The 19,477-nt window shown below is 54.5% G+C and overlaps 1 protein-coding gene across 1 annotated transcript; it reads right to left on the minus strand.

Moving 5' to 3' along the window:
- Positions 1-874: 874 nt before the first annotated feature.
- UNC93A (unc-93 homolog A) lies at positions 875-15,998 on the minus strand (the record flags this gene model as incomplete). Its single annotated transcript, XM_080700171.1, has 8 exons — positions 875-1,140; positions 6,416-6,547; positions 7,526-7,661; positions 8,385-8,599; positions 11,742-11,867; positions 13,412-13,641; positions 13,905-14,086; positions 15,912-15,998. 8 exons carry the CDS (start codon positions 15,996-15,998, stop codon positions 875-877), a joined length of 1,374 nt encoding a protein of 457 aa, XP_080556297.1.
- Positions 15,999-19,477: the final 3,479 nt, after the last annotated feature.

Consider the following 19,477-nt stretch of genomic DNA (forward strand, 5'->3'; position numbering starts at 1 on the left):
GCCAGGGGCCTGGGCAGAGGGCCAGCGACTCCGAACATCACAACAGAGAAGGAAAGGTAGGAACAATGCTGGCATCAGCAGTGCTGCCATCTTCCTTGTCTTAAAGTGTGGTGTGGTGACACACACCTGTAATCCCAGTTCTCGGGAGGCTGAGACAGGAGAATCACAGGTTCAAGACCAGCCTCAGCAACTTAGAGACCCTCGGCAACTCAGCAAGACCCCATTTCAAAACAAAGAAATTACAAAAGGGCCGGGGATATAGCTTAGAGGCAGAACACCCCTGAGTTCAACCTCAATGCCAATCTCAATATCCTGTATGGGGAAGGGGAGGGAGTGGGAGCAAGCAGGGGAGAACTCACCAAGTACTGTGCGCGTGTGCATCCCTAGCACTCAACTAAGTTACGATGTGAGACTACAATGCACCGATAAAAGCATACTTTTAAAAAGAAACACAAAAAAGATAAGGAATAAGAAAATACCACTGGGATAGTGGGGTAGGCCACGATAGAAACAATAGGCATGTGTCATCCCCGACTGCATCGTGGCGACAACCTTCTGTAACCTATTCCATTTTAAATTGTTCTTGATAACTTCTGATGGCCACAACATGATAAAGCACTTACTTGATGACGTGTGTGTGTGTGTGTGTGTGTGTGTGCGCGCGTGCGCATGCGTGTGTGTGGCTGGTCCATGTGAGTCATTAGAATAGGAAGAAGTCCATAAAATAATTGCATTTATTTAGAAACACACCTCTGTGGATTTCCAGCGAGATGAGCCCAGTGTGTCACTCTGTGCTCTAAGTTCAACTGACTTGTCCAGGCCCATTTGTAAAATTGTGGTGTTAGAGGTTCCTCTGCCAGGACCTGGGTTGCTTTCACAGTGCTGTTTGTATTTCTTCTCCCACTGCTTGGTTTGTCTCTCCTGAAACATGGAGCTTAATCTGGTTCTTGGATTCCAGATACTCAACAATCCCATAAGCCACCATGGCCAGACTCAGGACTCCTACTAGAATGTAGAGTTTGATGTTGACACATAAAAATGTGCTGTAGCCAAAGGCAATGACAAATCCCAGGGCTTCTCCAAGGCGGTAGTTGGCAAAAGCAGCTTCTTTGTTCTTCTCAAACAGAACTCCATAAAGAGCTGCAAAGGAGAGACAGGAATGAAGATGCTGCACAGACCTCCAACTTGATCTACTACATTGTTGCTGAACATAGTATACTTTCTTATTGCACAATTTTCTCAACAAAATAAGGACCTTTTTCTTAAAAACAAAGACCCTCAAAACTCACAGAATTGTTTCACATTGCTGATGGCAGCAAGGCAAGTGATGTGTAACACCATCACTGCATAAAACATGGAATTCATGAAGGGGTAAAGAGGGTTAACCATGGGAGGAGTCTCAGCCACTTCTCCCTGTGTAAAGGGAAAACAAAGAAAAACAGGGGGCAAGGCCACAATCAGGCAGAGTACCGGGGAGTCAGAAGCCTCCTGCTTTGCCTTGGTGGGAAGGACCGAAGGCGTGGTATTGGAGATTCTCAGGAGGTTGCCTGAAGGTTTGGGAGAGAAGCCACCTTGGTCTGAATCTGGCCTCCCTTCACAAGTCTTATATGAAGCCATGAACCCTGAAGCTCAGAATGTGCCTGTATTGGGAGACAAGGTCTTTGCAGGTCATTAAGTTAAAAGAGGCCTCTAGGTGGACCTTAATCAAATACAAGTGGTATCTCTGTATGAGGAGGCCAGGACACACGTCTGCAGAGGGACACTGAGCACGGGGAAGAGGCCCGGAGGAGCCGTCCTGCCAACGCTTGCTATGGGCCCCGCCCCGTGACTGTGAGGGACACACACGCTGTCCCCTCTGCTCTCTGGCAGCCATAGCAGACACGTGCATTCTGGTAAGTGCTTCTAGAGGACAGCAGACCGCGTGTGCTTCCTGTTGTGAGGTGGTGGTTCTGGTCCACCTGGAGTGGAACTGCAAGCATCCCATCTCCACGACAGGACCAAATGGCAGAAGCCCCTGGGAGGCTTGAGAGGACGTTGATTCACAAGGGCCTTCCCAAGCGTCCCCAGGGTCCGGTGCTAGCCCTGGCCAGCCAGTGCCTTTCCCCACCACCCCTCCCTCTCCCCAGGACCACCCTCAGCTTCTGAGCCACCTCTCAGGCCCCTCTCAGTGTGCGCAATTCTCCCACCGTAGCCCCGGGAGGGCCCCGTGCTTTGGGACTTCACCCGCTCTCTGGAGCTGCTCGGGCCTTGGGCCTTAACCTCTCCTTAAGCCTCCTTCCCACCACCTGGAGACACACTGCTGCCTCCAGGTGGACTTTGCCTCACCTCCCTCTACCACCCATTTCCTGACACTTCAAAGCGGAGAGGCCCCACTCACACTGGGGAGTCGGTCACCCCAATCCCTGCGGCCATTGGGGGCTCACGCTTGTCTGTCTTTGGAGGGTGTCCCCAGCATGGCACTTGCACTGGGAAGTGGCCCTGCACACCAGGAAGATTGCTCCTGCTGTGTACAACTCACAGTCCCACTTCCTCCTCCTGCAGAAGTGCTGCCCGGCCCGTGGAAATGACCATGGCAGGGACCAGGCCCGGTGCGCAGTTCTCTGCTGTGCAGGGTGTGGCCCCTCTCACTGGAGAAACATGGCAACCAGGGCTCCCAGGCCCCACCTGGCTACAGTGCATCCTGCGCAGGACGCCATGGCTGCCAAAGACATGAGCTGGGGGTGCCGGGGCCAGGGCAGGGCCAGCTCCTTTCTCTTGCTTTGAGGCCATATCTCCAGCATCCTCTCCTTGATGGGGCTGGCCACCCAGTCCCCAAAATATGCTTCCCAGGGCAAGGCTGAGATATCCGAGACCAAAGAGGACCCTGGCGCGAAGCTCCAGTTCTCCGTAGCCACGTGGTCCTGCACATTCTGGACCTCCAGGGCTTTATGAGCCGGATGAGGAATTGGACATTCTCTGAGTCTGATTCCAGAGTTGGCCTAGTGAGGTGGTCCACAGACAGGGGGAGCAAGTGGGGTCCAGCTGGTGTGCCCCTAGTGTGCAAATTGGCAGCCTGGCCTGAGGATGGAGCCTGGGAACCCAGAGGGGGCAGGGAGCAGGCTGTCCTTCTGGCCACACCACAGCACTCACGTGGGTGAAGACTAAGACGGCGGTCTGCAGCTGACATGGACAGAGCCCTCTTCCTGTCCTTTCTCTGAAGCACGGCTCTGCCCAGAGGAAGCTGGATCCAAGCAGCAGGAGAAGCCAAAGGACCCGGGCTTTGCAGCCAGACCTACTCTTTCAGAGATCACAGACAAGGCTGTGGAGGGGAGAATCGGCCCCTCACCCCTCGGCAATATCTGTGAATCAAGCCCAGCCTGGAGGAGCAGGTGCCCGTGCCAGCACTGATGACAGACAAGTCAGGAGGCGCAGTGACCATGCTCAGGTCCAGCCTGGGATCCTGGAGCAGGCAAAGGGTGTTCTCAGAGAAAGCCAGGGAAATGTCAGTGAAGTCTAAGCCAGGCGAGCTGCCAAGTACGGGAGGCTAACGCCGGCTGTCAGCCAGCGCTCCCTCCCGGTCCTGTCAGATGTGCCTCATTAGGGGAACGGGCAAGGACTCTTTGGGGGACTCTGTACAGTCTGTGTAACTTTTCTGTAAATTGAAACCCCAAAGTCTATCTAAAAAGAAAGAAGGCGTGCCCTGAGCCTGGCCCATCTGCTTCAGCTTCTCACCAGGTTGAAATGGCTGGGGGTCGACCACTCCCGTCCTCAGAAGAGGGGGCGTGGACAAGCAGCCAGTGTGACCCTGCCTGGGAGACAGCTGAAAGGACTGGGCACCAAAGAAGAGACAGATGTTTTGCATTTGCCAACTTGAGAACGCCCCTCCTGGCAGCTAACAGGGCAAGACGCATCTTTAGACCAGGCGTCTTTGTCTTCCACACAGTGCGGGTTGCTATGGCAACAGCATCCAGCCTCCAGTAGCTTCAGAGATGCTGGGCAGATGGGAGTCCTGGCAGGATCTGCTGCATGGAGCTGAAGGAGTTCCTGGAGCCCGCAGTATTGGCGGTGACTTGGCAATTCTGCCTCAGGAAGGAGGAGTGTGCGCCCGAGCCCTCTGACACAGGGCTGGTGACTGGAATGAGGGCCGTGCTGCACTGAGTTTCCTTAATTAGGAAAGCATGCGACCACGGGTTTTCTTAAGGAAAGACACACAAGTCAGGAGAAGAGGATTGGAAATCCAACTCATAGCCAGGCATAATGGTCTACACCTGTAACTCCAGGTCCTTGTAGGTTGAGGCAGGAGGATTGCAGGTCTGAGGCATCCTGGGCAACTTAGAAATACCTTTTCTCTAAATTAAAAAAAAAAAAGTTGAAAGGACTGGGGTGGACTGCCGTGGAAGAGCACTTCTGGGCTCGATTCCAAGTCCTGGGGAAATCCAATTTGCAATGTCAAAAGATGAAAGTAAGAGACTGCTCTTGAGGGGTGGCCAGAGCTGCGCACAATTTTCAGTTTTATGAAGAATAGAAAAAAAGAGCTTTTCCCGGTGTTCCAAGCTGCATGGTGCAGTTCTGGGAAGCTTGGCGGAGCTGGCTGCAGAATTTGGCATTAGCATGTTGATCCTCACAAGGCAACTACAAGCAAACGTCCTGAAGGAAATTCTCAAGTATATGGAAATTGCTGCTTCACCCATAATTGTTCTGTCTTTGGAAAAAATTACTTTTCCTACACAAAAGAAGTAATTTCATTTTAAACTGGCACCCCTTGTTCAGGTTATTAATTTATTGGACTTTAGACTTCAATATTTGTTATTTCTTGGATCTTCTGTCATGTTGACAAAGGCTTTATTTGACTGAGCATATTTTATGTCCATATAAAGGAAGAGTTACAGCAATTATTCACGTATCTCAGGGAGAAAGAAAACCAATGACTATTTTATTGCAGTAATTTAAAATATCTAGAGAACTACTGATGGTATATTGTAGGACTATTTACCCCAGTTTATTTTTTCACTATTAGTGCAAAAATGCTTTTGAAAATTCTAATAAATGCAGAGAAGTAAGTTTATATTCTAGGTTGTAGGTGTCATATGCATTTGGAGTGTTCATTAAAATGTTGGACATCCCTCCGACCTCTGCAGGGGGTTGAGAGTGATTCTCCCTGATGGACTGAGCAAGGTGCCCAGGGTGCCCAGGCGATGTGCCACGACTTTATAAATCCAGGTTGCCAATTAATCTAAAGTGAAACTTTGACGATCTCCCCCTGGACTGAATCGACATTTGTTCTGATAAGCAATAGGACAGCCCTGCCTCTGATGCTCCCAGGCTACTGACCTTGAGTCACACAAACACCCATGGGCATGGTCTTGTCCTCACTGCGGTCCCCTGCATCAGGCTGTGAAACCAGTCTTCGAGAGTCCAGTGGTACCATCTTGGACTCTCGTCCTAAGACACCTTTCAGCCGTCTTCTGTAAGAAGGAGGCATCCTGGAGGGCTCAGTGCACACTCTGGGAGGTTGACTTGTATTTTATATCACTCAGGTACGGAAGAAGCAGACGGACTGCTCACCTCCGCCAACACTGGCCTGTAGATAGTTTTTTTTTTTTTTGCCCAATTTCTGATCCTAGAACATGTCCCTGGTAGAGGCAGAATGGTGCTGTCTCAGGGAAACAGGATGTCTTGGGGACCAAGTCTCTCTGGGGACCCTTAAGGTCCGCCCGACACAGGGCACCGGCCTGCCTGGGCTTTACACGCAACTGTGGGAAACTCAGCCCTGAGGGTCCGCCTTGGCCCTCATCCTTATTTTGTCTCACCCGGAGCTCCCCCACGTGCCCCACACCACCCTCGTCCCTTCCTCTCTGCTGTCCCCAAACCTTTCCATGTCTATCTATAGAAAGTGCAGCCCACCAACCAGCACAAAGCGCCCACCACGTCCACTCCCCTGCCGACGGCCCGCTGCTGGTCTGCAGGGAGCCTCAGCCTGGGCCAGCTATGCTTGCCACTGGTCCCCACGCCATCTCTGAGGCCTCCCTCCCTCCCTCCCTCCCTCCCTCTGATGCCCCTCTCTTTTTCTTTCTTTCCTTTCTTGGGACTAAACCCAGAAATGTTCTGCCACAGAGCTACACCTCCACCTGGCACTCACTAAGTTACCGCATGCTGGCCTTGAAACTGTGATTCTCCTGCCTCCGCCTCCCAAGCACTAGGCTTATAGGCGCACACCCAGACCCCCTACCTCACCCATTTTTAGCATCACAAATCTGAAGGGATGCTTAGAGAAGATTCTTCAGCCCAGAGCATGGCAGAGGCCCTGGTCGGGCCCTCCCCTCAACTCCTGGCCAAGCACCTGAGCTTCTGATGGCCATGATGCCTGTGGCCTGGCATCCACACCTTGGCTGCCCACCCGCCTGGCCACCTGCTCCGGCCCCCGCTGGCCACTCACCATTGTTCTGCGTCTGCCAGACAGCATCCCCCACGCCCCACAGGGCTGGGAGGAGGAAGAACACGGCCAGCTGGGTGGGTCTGGGGTGCCATAGCAGAAGGGCGAAGATGCAGGAAAGGTGGGTGGCAGCGCCTGGGTCGGAGGAGGAATCAGCAAGTGGTGGTCACTCCCCTGAGCCAGCCTCAGGCAGCCCGCAGGAGAGGCCCCTTGGCTCATGGCACCTTGACAGTGCTCTGAGAGGCGGCTCAGGTAGGTGAGCGGCGTGTGTGCGTGGCCCACCATGGTGCTCTTTGTTCTGCACATTGAGGGGTGTGACCTGCGGATGCCCAAGCCTGGCAGGCCTGCGGATCCCGTCTGGGCTTCTCACGAGGGGTGAGCGCTGCCACCCCAGCCCTTGCTTTGTGCCGGGGCGGGGCGGGGAGAGTCCCTGGGAAGTAGGTCAGCGTGTCTGGGGCTTTGTGTTTCTGTCCCCCTGGTCTGTGGCGCCGTGGCATCTACAGTGGATGGTCACTCCACCTGCTCCTCAGTGCCCGCTGTGCATCGGCCGCTGCAGATGGACTGGAAGCTTGGCCCTCCAGCCCCAGGAGGGTTGCTGCCTCCCTGCCGGCCTCCCACAGCCTTCTTTTGGGCAGATCACGTTGTCTGTCTCTCTTCCCTGGACCCCCAAGGAAAGTGGATGGTGACATGCGTCTGGAGGTCCTCAGCTTCCAAGGGCCCGCCCTGACCATGACACTAAAGTCCACTGGGGATGGCGCCACCTCCAAGTGCCTGTCAGAGCTCCCCCAACCCACTCTTTACCCCAAAACTCAGTGCCTGTCACCTCTCACTCCCGTGTGTGTGCAGTGCCTGGCAGGATGGTGCCCAAAGCCTATCCAGAGCCTCTGCTGGACAGAGGAAGGAAGGGAGAGGGACGGGGAGGAGGATGGAGGGAGGAGAAGGAGGGAGGGGGCAGATGGGGATCCGGGGAGACAGTGAAGCTCTCTGATGGGGCTCCGTGGATCTCGAAGCCATCCCAGGCACCTCTGCAATCCCTGTGTCCACACTAGGAGACGCTGTCCTTTCTCCACCACAAGCCACGGGGCTGGGGATGCCAGGGACGTGGCCACTTACCCAGTACGTAGAGCGCGATCCTGCCGGTGTACTGGGAGAGCTTTCCGTACAACACCGAGCACAGCGAACTGGCGGCCGAGAAGCAGATCATGACGTAGCCCACGAAGTGGATGCCCAGGGCGCAGGTGACGTAGGACTAGGGATAGTGCAGAGTCGACTCAGTGGTGCTCAAGACCCCGGCCCAGCTCAGGCCCGAAGCTGCCGCATGGGGCTCGGAAGGCTGGCCACGTGGTGGCTAATTTGGCCTGGAACATTTCTCTAGGCCCTGTGGCTCCTGGCATAGGAGGAAAATCCTCTTTGGGGTCAGAACTAAGAAGAAACGGCTTGGCCAGGCATCTGGAGGGTCCTTTGCCCTATGTTAACATGTCCTAAAGGATGACCGTGGCTTAACTGAATTCAGGCTGGACAGGGCTGCCTTACGTGTGCTCAGCGGGCAGCTCTGCCGGCAGGCAGGTGGGGAGCAGGCAGGAGGCTCTCTAAACGCTAAGGGATACTCTGAAAGTAAGAGTGGGAAGGAATTTCGGTGCTCTGTGGCTATAACGTTTGCCTAACTTTAACGCCAAAGGAAGAGTATGGGGAGGGGGCACAGGCCCGCAGTGCGAGAGCTGAGGATGGCAGCAGTCCTTTGCTGGAAGACGCCTGTCAGGCACAGCTCCCTGAGATAAAGCAGCATTAGACGCCCCTCGGAAGCTGATATCTGGAATCCCAAATCCAGTCCTGTGGGGCAGGGAGCGCCAGGAGCCCGTTCCCACCAGCGGGCCTGGGCAGGTGCCCGGGATGCCCAGCGGCCCCCTCGGGGCAGGGGCAGGCAGCTGGGGAGGGGCGGGCCACATGCGCTGGCCCCGGAGTTCCTGCCTACCCTGGTGTATTCGCTGGAGAGGAAGCCCTGCTGCAGGCCACTGTACAGTGGCAGAAGGGCCAGGAGGCACAGGCGCTGGTCCCTGTAGAGCCTGAAGGTAGACAGCAAGGTGGACCGAAGCGGGGGCGCCGCCTCCCCGGCTTCACGCTTGGATGAGTTGTCTTCTGCGGGTTCGAGAAACAGGGCTACCAGCAGGATGGCCAGGATGCCGCTCCCTGGAAGGAGGGAGGCAGAGGGCGTCAGTGCCCCGGGGCCTGGAGGTGCGGGGTACCCATGACTTGTCCAGTCTCTCCGCCTTCTCCCCAGAGGGAGGGTAACTCAAGTCCAGACGGTGTTGGGCGCACCACGCCTAGCCAGAGTCCGATCGCACACAGCTGGCCGCACCTGACCACCCACGTGCAGGACCCACCTTCCACCCGGGACTCCGGTTCTCAGGTGGAACCTGCCTCCTGGGTCGGCGGTATTTTGGCTGGAAGAGAAGCCGATGTGTTCGGCGTCTTTCGTCACTGGCTCTGCTTTTCTGTCTGAATTCTCTCTACCCTCACACGTTTGCCCCTCAGGATAACAAGTCCCACCGAGGGTACCTTTGGCCACACTTCTTGTTTATTCTAATCAGTTGTCCGAAAACCCTTCCGTAGGGACTGGTTAAATATCTTAGAACATATCCTAGCCACAGGGGAGACTGTATACTTGAACAGAATAGAAAGGAAGCCTACGCCCTAAGCCCGCCAAGTTCCTCCAAGTCAAACAATCAAAAAAACAAGACGAATCTATTGGTGTGAGACACAGCGCTTCCTCCGGCTGGCAGGCCTGCAGAGCTGTGTGCTTAACACACTGAGCCTGAGCAGACGCGCTGTCTGCGGGCAGAGCAGGGTGGCCGGGCCGGGGCGAGAGGGCACCGGCGCCACACACGCACACAGCATTCCTGTGCTGGACCACGTGAATGGGTCATCTATGCAAAGCCCACAGGAGTTTTCAAAGGCTGATCATTCCTACCCCAGGGAGCATCCTGTACTTCACAAAGACAGTAGCAATGCCCAGACCTCCGGCCTCCCACCCACTGTATTGTTCAATCCACCGTGACTTCTCTGCTGGGAGAACCAGTGCTTGTGTAGGCATTTTCTCTCTTAGCACAGAGACTCTTGTTCCCTGAGGATTAAGTGACTTTCATGACATCTTTATGTGTCTGCCGAGTTTCTTCTTCCTGGCGACAGTAATCACGCAGGGTCTGGGGTGTCACAGACTAACTTGAGAGCCGGGTCTCCTGAGCCTGAGGTCAGGGTCTCTCAGAACAGTTTCCAATGACTCATTCCCAGTCTGAACAGCTTAGACCTGCCATCCTTTAGAAAGAAACTCATTACTCTGTCATTTCACTCACCTCACCTAATCCTTTCTCCCCTTGCATAGGCACGGTCGGCTCACCTGCAGAAAGGGACTAAGTTTGGAGCAGTTCAACAGGATGGCAGCCTCCGGGACCTTATGAGAGATGGGTGGTGGAGCCTGAAGCTACACCCCAACATGAGACGTACATGTGCCAGGTGCCACGCTACCCAGAGCCTTCCAGGGCACATGGATGGGACGTGCACACTGCGTTCTGGAGAGATTACAAGTAGCTTCCCTGTGAGCACGATGCCCAGACACCTTAGACATCACTCCAGGGAGATGGCGTCCGGTTCTTTGGTCAATCTTCTTCCTTTCTTAAAGTTTGCTTTTTGGTAACATAGCCTTGCTTTAAAAAGGAGTCATATAGTTCCTCAGGCAGGCCATGAATGGAGTCGATGGCTTCTCATATTCCTGTGTGTGAGCTCCGCTTACCTTTGCCTCTACATGCCGCTCGTGGATTCTCCAGGCATGAACATGGCCTGGGAGTCCTCCAGAGCCATCAGTCTCGTTGCCCGGCTCTGACGCTGCCCTGGCCCCGGTCTCCCACTCCAGTCTGGCTGGTCTCCCCACCCAGTTCTTTTGCCCTGAGAATCTGCCCTTGCCCAGACCCCCGGTCTCTGTCCTGAGACCTGCTGTCCTGGCACTCTGTGCCCCTCCACCCCAGTCTCCACCTTCCTTCCTTCATCCTCTGCCTCCCAGACCCAGCGTGAGGATGGGCTCTTCTCAGACGCTCCCTCCATCCTGACCCCGGGAACTCTGAGGAGTGTGCGTCTCGTCACACTCAGGTCAGTCGGACGCGACTCTGTCCTCTCTAGACCACGATGATGGGGGGGCAGTTCTGTGCGTGTCCAGACCCCAGCTCCTAGCCTGTTGTTGGCACCGCCAGGGCTCCATTCATGTGCGAGGTCGACCTCGGGGGCTGTTCTCGCAGGCGCTCCGCACTCTGACTTGAAAGGGCCGCGTGCCGTGTCCTTGTCTCACATGAGGATAAAACTCCGCGGTGTCCGCTTAACTCCCAGCCTTCCACCCCACCGAAGATGGGCTTGCTTCCACCCAGTCTGACATCTATCAGACCTTGATCTTTAAAGGACACATCCAAAGCCTTTATGAATTCCAAAATCCATGGCGAAGAATACACTTAAATATCTTTCAAAATGGTTTTAAAAACTTCTGAATGTACTACCTTCCAAGTAGTCTATGAATACAAGTAAACTTGCGTGTAAAACAAACATCATAGCCAGGTGTGGTGGCACATGCTTGTAATCCCGGCATTTGGGAGGCTGAGACAGGAGGACTGCGGTTCAAGGTGAGCCTCAGCTTAGTGAGGCCCTCTGCAACTTTGTGAGACTCTGTTTCAAAATAAAGAATAAAAAATAGGGCTGGGGAGTAGCTCAGAGGTTGAATGACCCTAGGTTCTATCCCCAGTACTGAAAAAAACAAAAACAAAAACAAAACAAAAAAAACAAGCATCATAAAATTCTCCACTAAGATGAAACCGGAACTCTAGGGGCAGAACTCAGGGGCCATGAACTTCCTTTGGGTTTGCACTCAGCTCCTGGGTGACAGGATGTCTCGAGAGCCATAGGCCTGTCCAGTATGAGTCAGATACTTTCCTCAGAGAAAATGGCACTTTTCAGATTTCTGGACTTTCAGCCTCACCTGGACATAGCCTGTCCACCCAAGGGGCTGTCTGCTGAGTGGCCTCTAGGCCCTGTGGCCTTAAGTGTGTGCAGTGTGGCTGGCGAGACTTAGGAACAGAACTTTACTTTGATTGCGGTAAGTGTGAGTGGGCACACGGCTAGTGACTGCTGCAGGTGTGGAATAACCGACTGTCACAGTGACCTCTGGCCAGCACCTGTCCACCTGAAGACACGCCCATGGACAACTCAGCCACGCTGGCTGGGGGCTGGGGGTGGCGACAGCTCAGAAGAGGCCCGCTCAGCTTTGCTACCCTTGCCCTGGCCGGGCACCTACCCGTGTAGATACCCAGCAGTGTGTAGATCAGCTCCTGCGAGGGTCTCTGTGTGCTGTTGGCGGACGTGGTGGCCAGCAGGCAGTCGTTGGCACCGCAGGACTCCAGCTGCTCTTCCGGGATGACCTCTGCGAAGTCAGAAGTGAAGAGCCCCGTGAGAATGGGTCTGCTGGTCTCGGGCGTTCACCCTGGCACGCATCTGCAGGCTTGGCCTTACCACCCTCCTTCCGGGAGATAGTCGGGTCAGCGTTCTGGACAGGTCCAAAGAGGAGCGGCTGTGATGGAATGCTGCTATTCCTCATACTACATTCCTGACATAACTAACATTTTATACATTTCAAGTTTCTCAAAAAGAAAACATCACATGACGCTGTGTGTCAGGAGCCCTCTGGTCTGTCTCAGACTCGCCTGTGACCAGTTCCACGACCTAGGGCAGGTGGTTAATATCTTTTCTCTTCTGGAAAAGGAACACAGGTTCCCTAATGTGTTAAATAATAATAATAAAGTTTGAACTACTAATGCCTGCAAGTCAGAATCACATCCGAATCTCTGGAGAGAGGAGAGGCGCTGTGAGAGAAAGGACATCCCGCGTTTGATGGTTTCACAACACTGCTCTCCTGCTTACAGCGTGACGGAGCATCCAGCCAGGTGAGCTGTGGGCCGAGGGATGAGAGGCGGGCAGAGCCGGCCGTGCCCTGCAGGTGCGTCCACCTCCACCTCCCGCCCTCAGCTCACTGTGAGTGGAGCCTGCTGGCCGGGGATGTCTCAGGTAAGCCCTGTCCTCCACTTTTACCAGCCAGTGTCAGAGGCTGAGGGTCAGAGAGCTGGGAAACAGAGGCAGGTGTGAGCCCTGCAGTCTTCCTACGGGGACACGCTTTGCACATGATAACCACACGAAATGAGGGGTGGGGGGGGTTGACTATGCTGCTTCCTGCAAGCGGGGCTCTGCCTGGGCCAGCAAGATGCCTGCCGGGGCACGGAGAAGGGAGAAAACCACAACACCAGTGGGGACCAGAGCCTCTCGCCATGGGAAGGGGCAACTGGGGTGCGGTCATGGAATAAACACCTGCTTTTTGCCAACGTCTGGGTGGTGCTGGGTCAGGCTGGTCAGTGGAGGGCATGGAAGGACCCTTTCACCACGGGATGAGGTGTCTAACAGAACATTTGGAAAGCTGGTCAGAGGGTCAGTTCTCTAGGGAGATAAGCCAGGTGAGTCTGTCCTTAGTCTCCAAAGGAGAGCAGGCGTGGTGGCTCCCACCTGCACCCTAGCACTTGGAGGCTGAGATGGGAAGACGGCAGGCTTGAAGCCAGCATGTGCTAGCTTAGTGTGACCCTGTTTTAAAATGAAAACTCCCAGGGGCTGCGGTGACGCTGAGTGGCAGAGATTGAAACCCGGGTTCTACATACACACACGGGTTAGCAACGGCTCCATAGACCCGGATTCCCTGGCAGAGCCCCGCACCCTCTTCCTGAAGCTTCCCCACCCCAAGCGCACCTGAGAAAGAGACAGACCTTCAGACCCTCCACTGTCCCTGGCGGGGCGGGGACCACCTGACTCCACACCCCAGGCCGGAGGGCCTCAGCTTTGGAGGGGCAGGTGTGAACTGCGACCTGGCTCAGTGGTCACCTCGCGGGCTCCACCTCAGACATCGCTCACCCTTCCTCCCCTTACCTTGAGTGGGAGTCTGGCCAAACACCAGAGAGGAGATCAGGTTGCCCCACACGCCAGATGACTGGAATATGAGGAAGAAGATGCCGAAATACTGGTTCACCACGTCCCTGCCGAGCCTGCCTGCAGCCTGCGCACCGGCGCTCCCCAGGATGGTGAGGTAGCTGCACTGGGCCGCCCACAGCGGGGCTGCTCCCAGCCCCAGCAATATGGAGGTGGGGATCAGGGTGTACCTGAGGACAGGCGGAGTGCCATTCACCCTCCACGTCTGAATTGCACCCTCCCTGTTCCGGGGCCAGGAAAGCGCTCCCCCGCAAGGGAAGCTGGGATCGGAGCCAGGAAGAGGCTGCGCTGGGCATCCAGACGAGCAGATGGAAGGCCCGGGGAGGCTGCAGGAGGGACGTGGGGTCAGCTCTGCATGGAGCTGAGGGGGATCAGGCACAGAGCACCACAGAAGCAGCAGGCAGCAGTCGGTGCCACACAGAAGGGGCAGTACCAGCTGGCATGGAAGTTGCCCAGCGAGAAGGCCACGTAACAGCACATGGAGCCCGCGATGGTCCACTTGCAGCCGCACCTCCTGATGAGGACGGGTGGGAGGAACAGGGAGGACAGGAGGACAGCGCCGTAGAGTGCGCCGAGCGTGGCCATGCCCAAGCCATCTTCGCTGTAGAGGCTGCTCTGTGGGAATGAGACCAGCCTGTCAGAGGAGGGACCAAGGACCCCTAGATGCCAGCAGCCTCCTTCAAGCCCAGGAGGTGAGCTAGATGGACAAACGCAGCCGGAATGATGGGTGGAGCTGGATTCCCACAGGTGGCTGGGGTCTGCCATTCCTTTTTGCTGAAGCCCATCCTACTGATGGTCCCTCTGAGCACAGGTTGACAGTGTCGGCTGGGTCCCTGGCAGAACAATGTGGCTGGGTCAGGGCTGGGATGCGGCTGCAGCGTGAGTGGGTGGGACTGTCCCTTGTCCCTCAGTCCTGAAGGAACTGGGTCTCTCTGCCATCTCCAGCCGTGGATGCAGAAGGGATTGCATCAGCCAACAGCAGCTCCCACCTGCAGAGGCCTGGGAGCAGGAAGAGCTCCCCGGGTGCATTCTGTGGATTCCTGATTGGAGGCTCTGGGAGGGAACGGGACCCCAGAACACCACTGCCTGCCTGCACTCACCCAGCCCTGGCCCACCCTTGCTGGCTCCTCCAAGGCTCTCCTGCTGTTCACCCTACGCCCTCCTCTGGATCCTGGCTGCAGCATCAGGAGCCTGCTTGCAATGGGTCTGCTGGTCCGCCGTCAGACCCACAGTGACTGTACCCCAAGAGCTCTGCCATCACGGCCAGGCCCTGAGCCAGGATGCCGTCCTGCCGGCCACTGACAGCCTTCCGAAGGAAAGTGCTGCTGACCCTCTGCACCCTCACTGAGCTCTCCTTCAGACAGTACCTACGGCCACACCCTGCACGTGCTCAGCACAGCTCTGCACAAGTCAGGTGTCGAACTTGCTGCCCTGGGGGACCTCCCAGGGTTCTGGGGAGGCCAGGGCTCCAAATGGCAGGAGCTAGCTGGGCGAGGAAGGAAGCCACCCGCTGCGCTTGACTGTGAGGATGACTATGGCTGCCCTCTCAGTGTCTGTGAGCACCCTGGAAACTGATCCCCACAGGGGTTGAACTTGAGAATTCAAGGCTGGAGGTGAGTTTCTTTGTAGACCTCCAAGCCCAGAGTGCTGTGGGGGACAGTGAGGGCCGGATCTCGGACTCTGAGCTTTTCTGGCTCAATGCTATGCAGATAGTAGGCGCCTACTTTTTGACCTGGTTGACAAACCACGTGCGACCATGCTGCCTCAAGCTCTGCTAGCATCCCTCTGTGTGGCATTCTGGCCAGGGTGCAAGGCTGAGCGTGTCAGTGCACAGAGGCAGAGGTGGCCCTGCTCCCCCGATTCCCTATAGGTCCCACTCCAGGTAAGAGCAGACTCAGGTGAGATGCAGTCACCTTGGGATGATGTCAGATCCGCCCCCAGTCCACGTGACCAACGCCACAGACTTTAGAGGCTGTGTTTTTTTTGTGTGTGTGGGCCTGTAGACCCGTCAAAACAAAAACTACTTTGTCAAAGCCCACACTTGGTGTGCAGTGGGTGTAGAGTCTAGTGAGATTTGATAATCCACATTTTTCCCCTGCCCACGGAACTCATAATGATTCTCCCTGTGTCTCCTTTTAACCACCCAGGGAGATGAGCATTAATCCGCCAAGCCACCGCCTGGAGACGCTTGCTCTCCTCACCCAAGGTCCAAGAGCCCAACACACCCCATGCTGACCTGCAGCCCCTTGGGAATGCAAGCAGGGACTGGACATCACGGGATTGTGTATAAAAGCCACTTTTATACACATTTGGGGGAGAAGTGACTGACGAAGAAATACTAGGGTGAAATGGTAAAAAGAAATCCCATTTCATTAGAGTTTGTGACCACAAGACCCAGACCAGCCGGGAGGTGGAGACCGAGGCCAAGGCCCACACTTACCTGCAGGTTCTGCAGGCCTCCATAGGCAGTGAAGAGGAGGAGGAATCCAAAGGAGACCACCAGGACGTTCCTCAGGCTCCTGTCCATTGTGCCGACCAGGCGACACCCACCAGTGGGCGTAGAGATATGTAGTAGCTTCCTGAAAGAGTCGGGCCACAGGAGACACGCTGCACGGCGGAGTCCCACCCCTGTCACCTGAGTTAGCGTGTTAGTCATTAAGGACGCTGCTGCCTGAAGAACTTGGTATCACCGGCCCATGAGTCGTGGGCCACGTTACTCATTCACCCTCTTGCAAGCCTCCTTGACCACTTTATAGGGCACAGAGGTGACCACTCTTATCAGCTCATCTGCAATTGTCCTTTTTCTTATTCATTTTGGACAGGTGATGAATTTCATAGTTTCTATGTGTCTATCACGGTACCTTCGATGTCACGAGAAGCTGCCAGTAGAGCAGGAGGTAGAATGCGCTTCAGTCCTAAAGAACAAAGCACAATGTCAACTCCAAGGTACACGCTGGAAAAGAGCTGATGTGAGGATAAGATCCCAGGGCCAAAGTCTTAGTGTTGCCAAGACTCCAGGACTTCACAAGGCTGCAATCATTTAACGCATTCCAGAAGTATAATGTTTTACAGTATGTGGCGTGCTTTAACCCAGGGTTGGTCTGCCTCTGAGCTACATTCCCCACCCTGTTTTATTTTATTTTGAAACAATATCTTGCTAAGTTGTGAGGCTGGCCTGGAACTTGCAACCCTCCTGTCTCAGTCTCCCAAGTTCTGGGATTACAAGCATGCACCACCACTTTTTTTTTTAATGTGATAATTATCATTGGAAATCTTAGGCCTGTGACAAGACAGGACAATGAGCTTCAGAAAAGCCAAGGCATTCAGCATTTCAGGTCCAGAGCAGCGCTGTGCGCTTTCACGGCTGCCGACCACAGGCAGCGGCGGGGCTCTTGAATGACAGCTCGTGAGACTGTGGAGTGGAATTACAACTACAGTTTACTTAGTTAAAACTGAAATAACCACATGTAGCTAGTGGCCACTGGACGCAGAGAGCAGGTCTACCCCAAACCGCATTGCTAATAAGCCAGAAACGTCCCTTTTCTACCCAGTCATTAGTAAAACTTGATGTTTGCCTTGCCAATGTTCTGAGATATTGGTTATTTCTACCTCTCTGGGGGCTGTACGGTGACTTTTACGGCCTTGGTAATCGACTTGTGGTGGCGACTGCTGAGGGATGCAGTCCACGCCACCCGGACAGCATGACCCGCGATACAGAGGACACAGTTCTCAAAGTTAATCAAAGTTAATTTAGTCCACCAGGTGTGGTATCACACAGCTGTAATCCCAGTGCTTGGGAGGCTGGGACAGGATCATCGACGATTTGAGGACAGTCTCAGCAACATAGTGAGAGTCTGTTTCTAAACAAAATATTCTTAAAAAGAACTGGGAGTGTAGCTCAGAGGTATAATGCCCTTGAATTCCATCCCTGGTACCACACACACACACACACACACACACACACACACGTCAGCTTAGTCCTGAGAATAGCTTGCTGAAAACAGTGGCTCTCCCTACTGACTCAACGCAGTTTATCACGCCCATATAAACATAATCTAGCAAGAGGTGCTGGCCGTGGACATGGGCTCACATCCTCATCCTAACCCCGGCTGGGCTCAGGCGGGTCAAAGACCTCTCTGGGAGGTTGCAAAGTTCCAGAAGCTGACAGCTTTGCAAGCCCCTGACAGATAGGAATCTCCAAGAATTGTCAGCTGAGATGACTTTTTTTTATTTCAGAGAGAATAAGAGTTGAAGCGATATGTAAAGAAATATAACAGCACAACATGAATGTTCCACACTAATCTTCGTATCAGTTAATGAACTTTGACTTTCCTTTTATTTTTTGGCAACACAATTTAGTAGACTTCAACTCTGGCCTTCTGTAATCACTTGAATTTAACTATGTTGAGAGAGATTTTAAGGGCAGTGTCGTTTATAATCACTAGCAGAAGATGCTTTTTACCAGAGCAGCCCACCAGCACCTGCACAGTTAAGCTGTGGACAGTTTCAGGTGCCGTTGCCCAAGGCTTCCTTGGTGCCAGAGGGGCTTTCTTAGCTTCCCAGGGCCCGAGAGCTGCCCAGGCCATGGCCCTGCAGTCGTGTGCTTGGACGAGGCAGGAGAGCCGCAGACTCCAGAAGCCATCTCTGCTTGTAAACCCACTCCAGTTCCGCTGGAAGAGTGTCCTGGAACGGAGAGCCCAGACCAGAGCTAACCTCCAAAGTCCAAAGAGATTTGATATAAATCACCCCAAAAGCACTGATATTCATTTTACTCCTTAAAACCAGCACCCGCACCACATCAGCTTGAGAAAGGGTGTTTTGTGCCTCCACCAGGATCTCACGACTGCTTTCTGTGTATTGGAATCAACGGTGGGTTCCTGGGATGGAGCTGACAGAGGAAATTGCTGAGATGTCCAGGACTCTGGACACCGTGAGCCGCTCCGCCACCAGATGGCGCTGGTCTGCCGCTGCGGGCTCAACGCAGGCGCCAGGGTCTCAGAGCTAGCTGGGAGCCTCCTGCTAAGAAGCTAAGATTGCTCTTGTAATCAATGATCTGCCCTTTTAAGGAAAATTCTCCTGGAAGAAAATAGGCATCAATTTTCTTGACATTTATGTCTGAAATCCAAAAGTGGCACCAAATAACTTCTCATGTGTCCTGGTCACATTTTTACCTACAGAAAGATGAATATATATTTTATATATATGTTCCCCCCATATATATATGGAATGGAACAAACTTTTCTCTTCAGGAATTCTTTCATTTTGGGAATGAATGTACTCAGGGATTTTCCGTCTTCAAAGGAAGAGCGATTTGTATTAGCCCATCTATGACTTGAAAAAAGGTCTTGCCTTAGCGAATATTTCCATGGGTTGGGAAAGACTGACCACCTATGGGCCACTGGCGGCTGCGATGGCTGACCGCTCTCATTCACTGACCACCCCTCATGAGTGGAGGTCAGCTGGACGCCGGGCTCTCCTCCACAAGGCCGCAGAGCAGGGCCGGCTGAGGGCAGGCTTTGCATCAAGGCAGCTGGGCGAGGCCCCGGCCCTGCAGCCAGTCCGGTTTCTTATCAGACCAGTCACTGACTGACCTTAGAGGAGGGGCTGGAACCTCTCTCATCCTCAGGGGTGTTTATAAATGGCACCCATCCCCACATGGCCTGGGATCCTGGGCCTCCCTTTCTCTTCCTTGGTACATGGTTCCCCCGGTGGCCTGGCCATCTAGCCATCCTCATCCCGAGGATGCTGAAGACCTCCGGCGTGACATCCAGCCTGGCTGAGGCGCCCCTGCTGCGAGGTAGAGAAAGGAGACTGACCGTCTGCAGCCCTCCACTCCCTCGCCGCTCCCTGCCCTGAGCCAAGGTCCAGAACCTCCACGGCCTCACTCGCACCCCCAGGGACGCCGCAGGCCCTGGTGAGGGTGTGTATGTGTGTGTGCTCATGTGCACACCCCACCCCTTTGCGTTCTAGGCATGCAACTCCTGTCCTGTGAGCTTTCCACTGCCT

Source organism: Muscardinus avellanarius (assembly GCF_963383645.1).
Source record: "Muscardinus avellanarius genome assembly, chromosome: 8".
NCBI classification, from domain to species: domain Eukaryota; kingdom Metazoa; phylum Chordata; class Mammalia; order Rodentia; family Gliridae; genus Muscardinus; species Muscardinus avellanarius.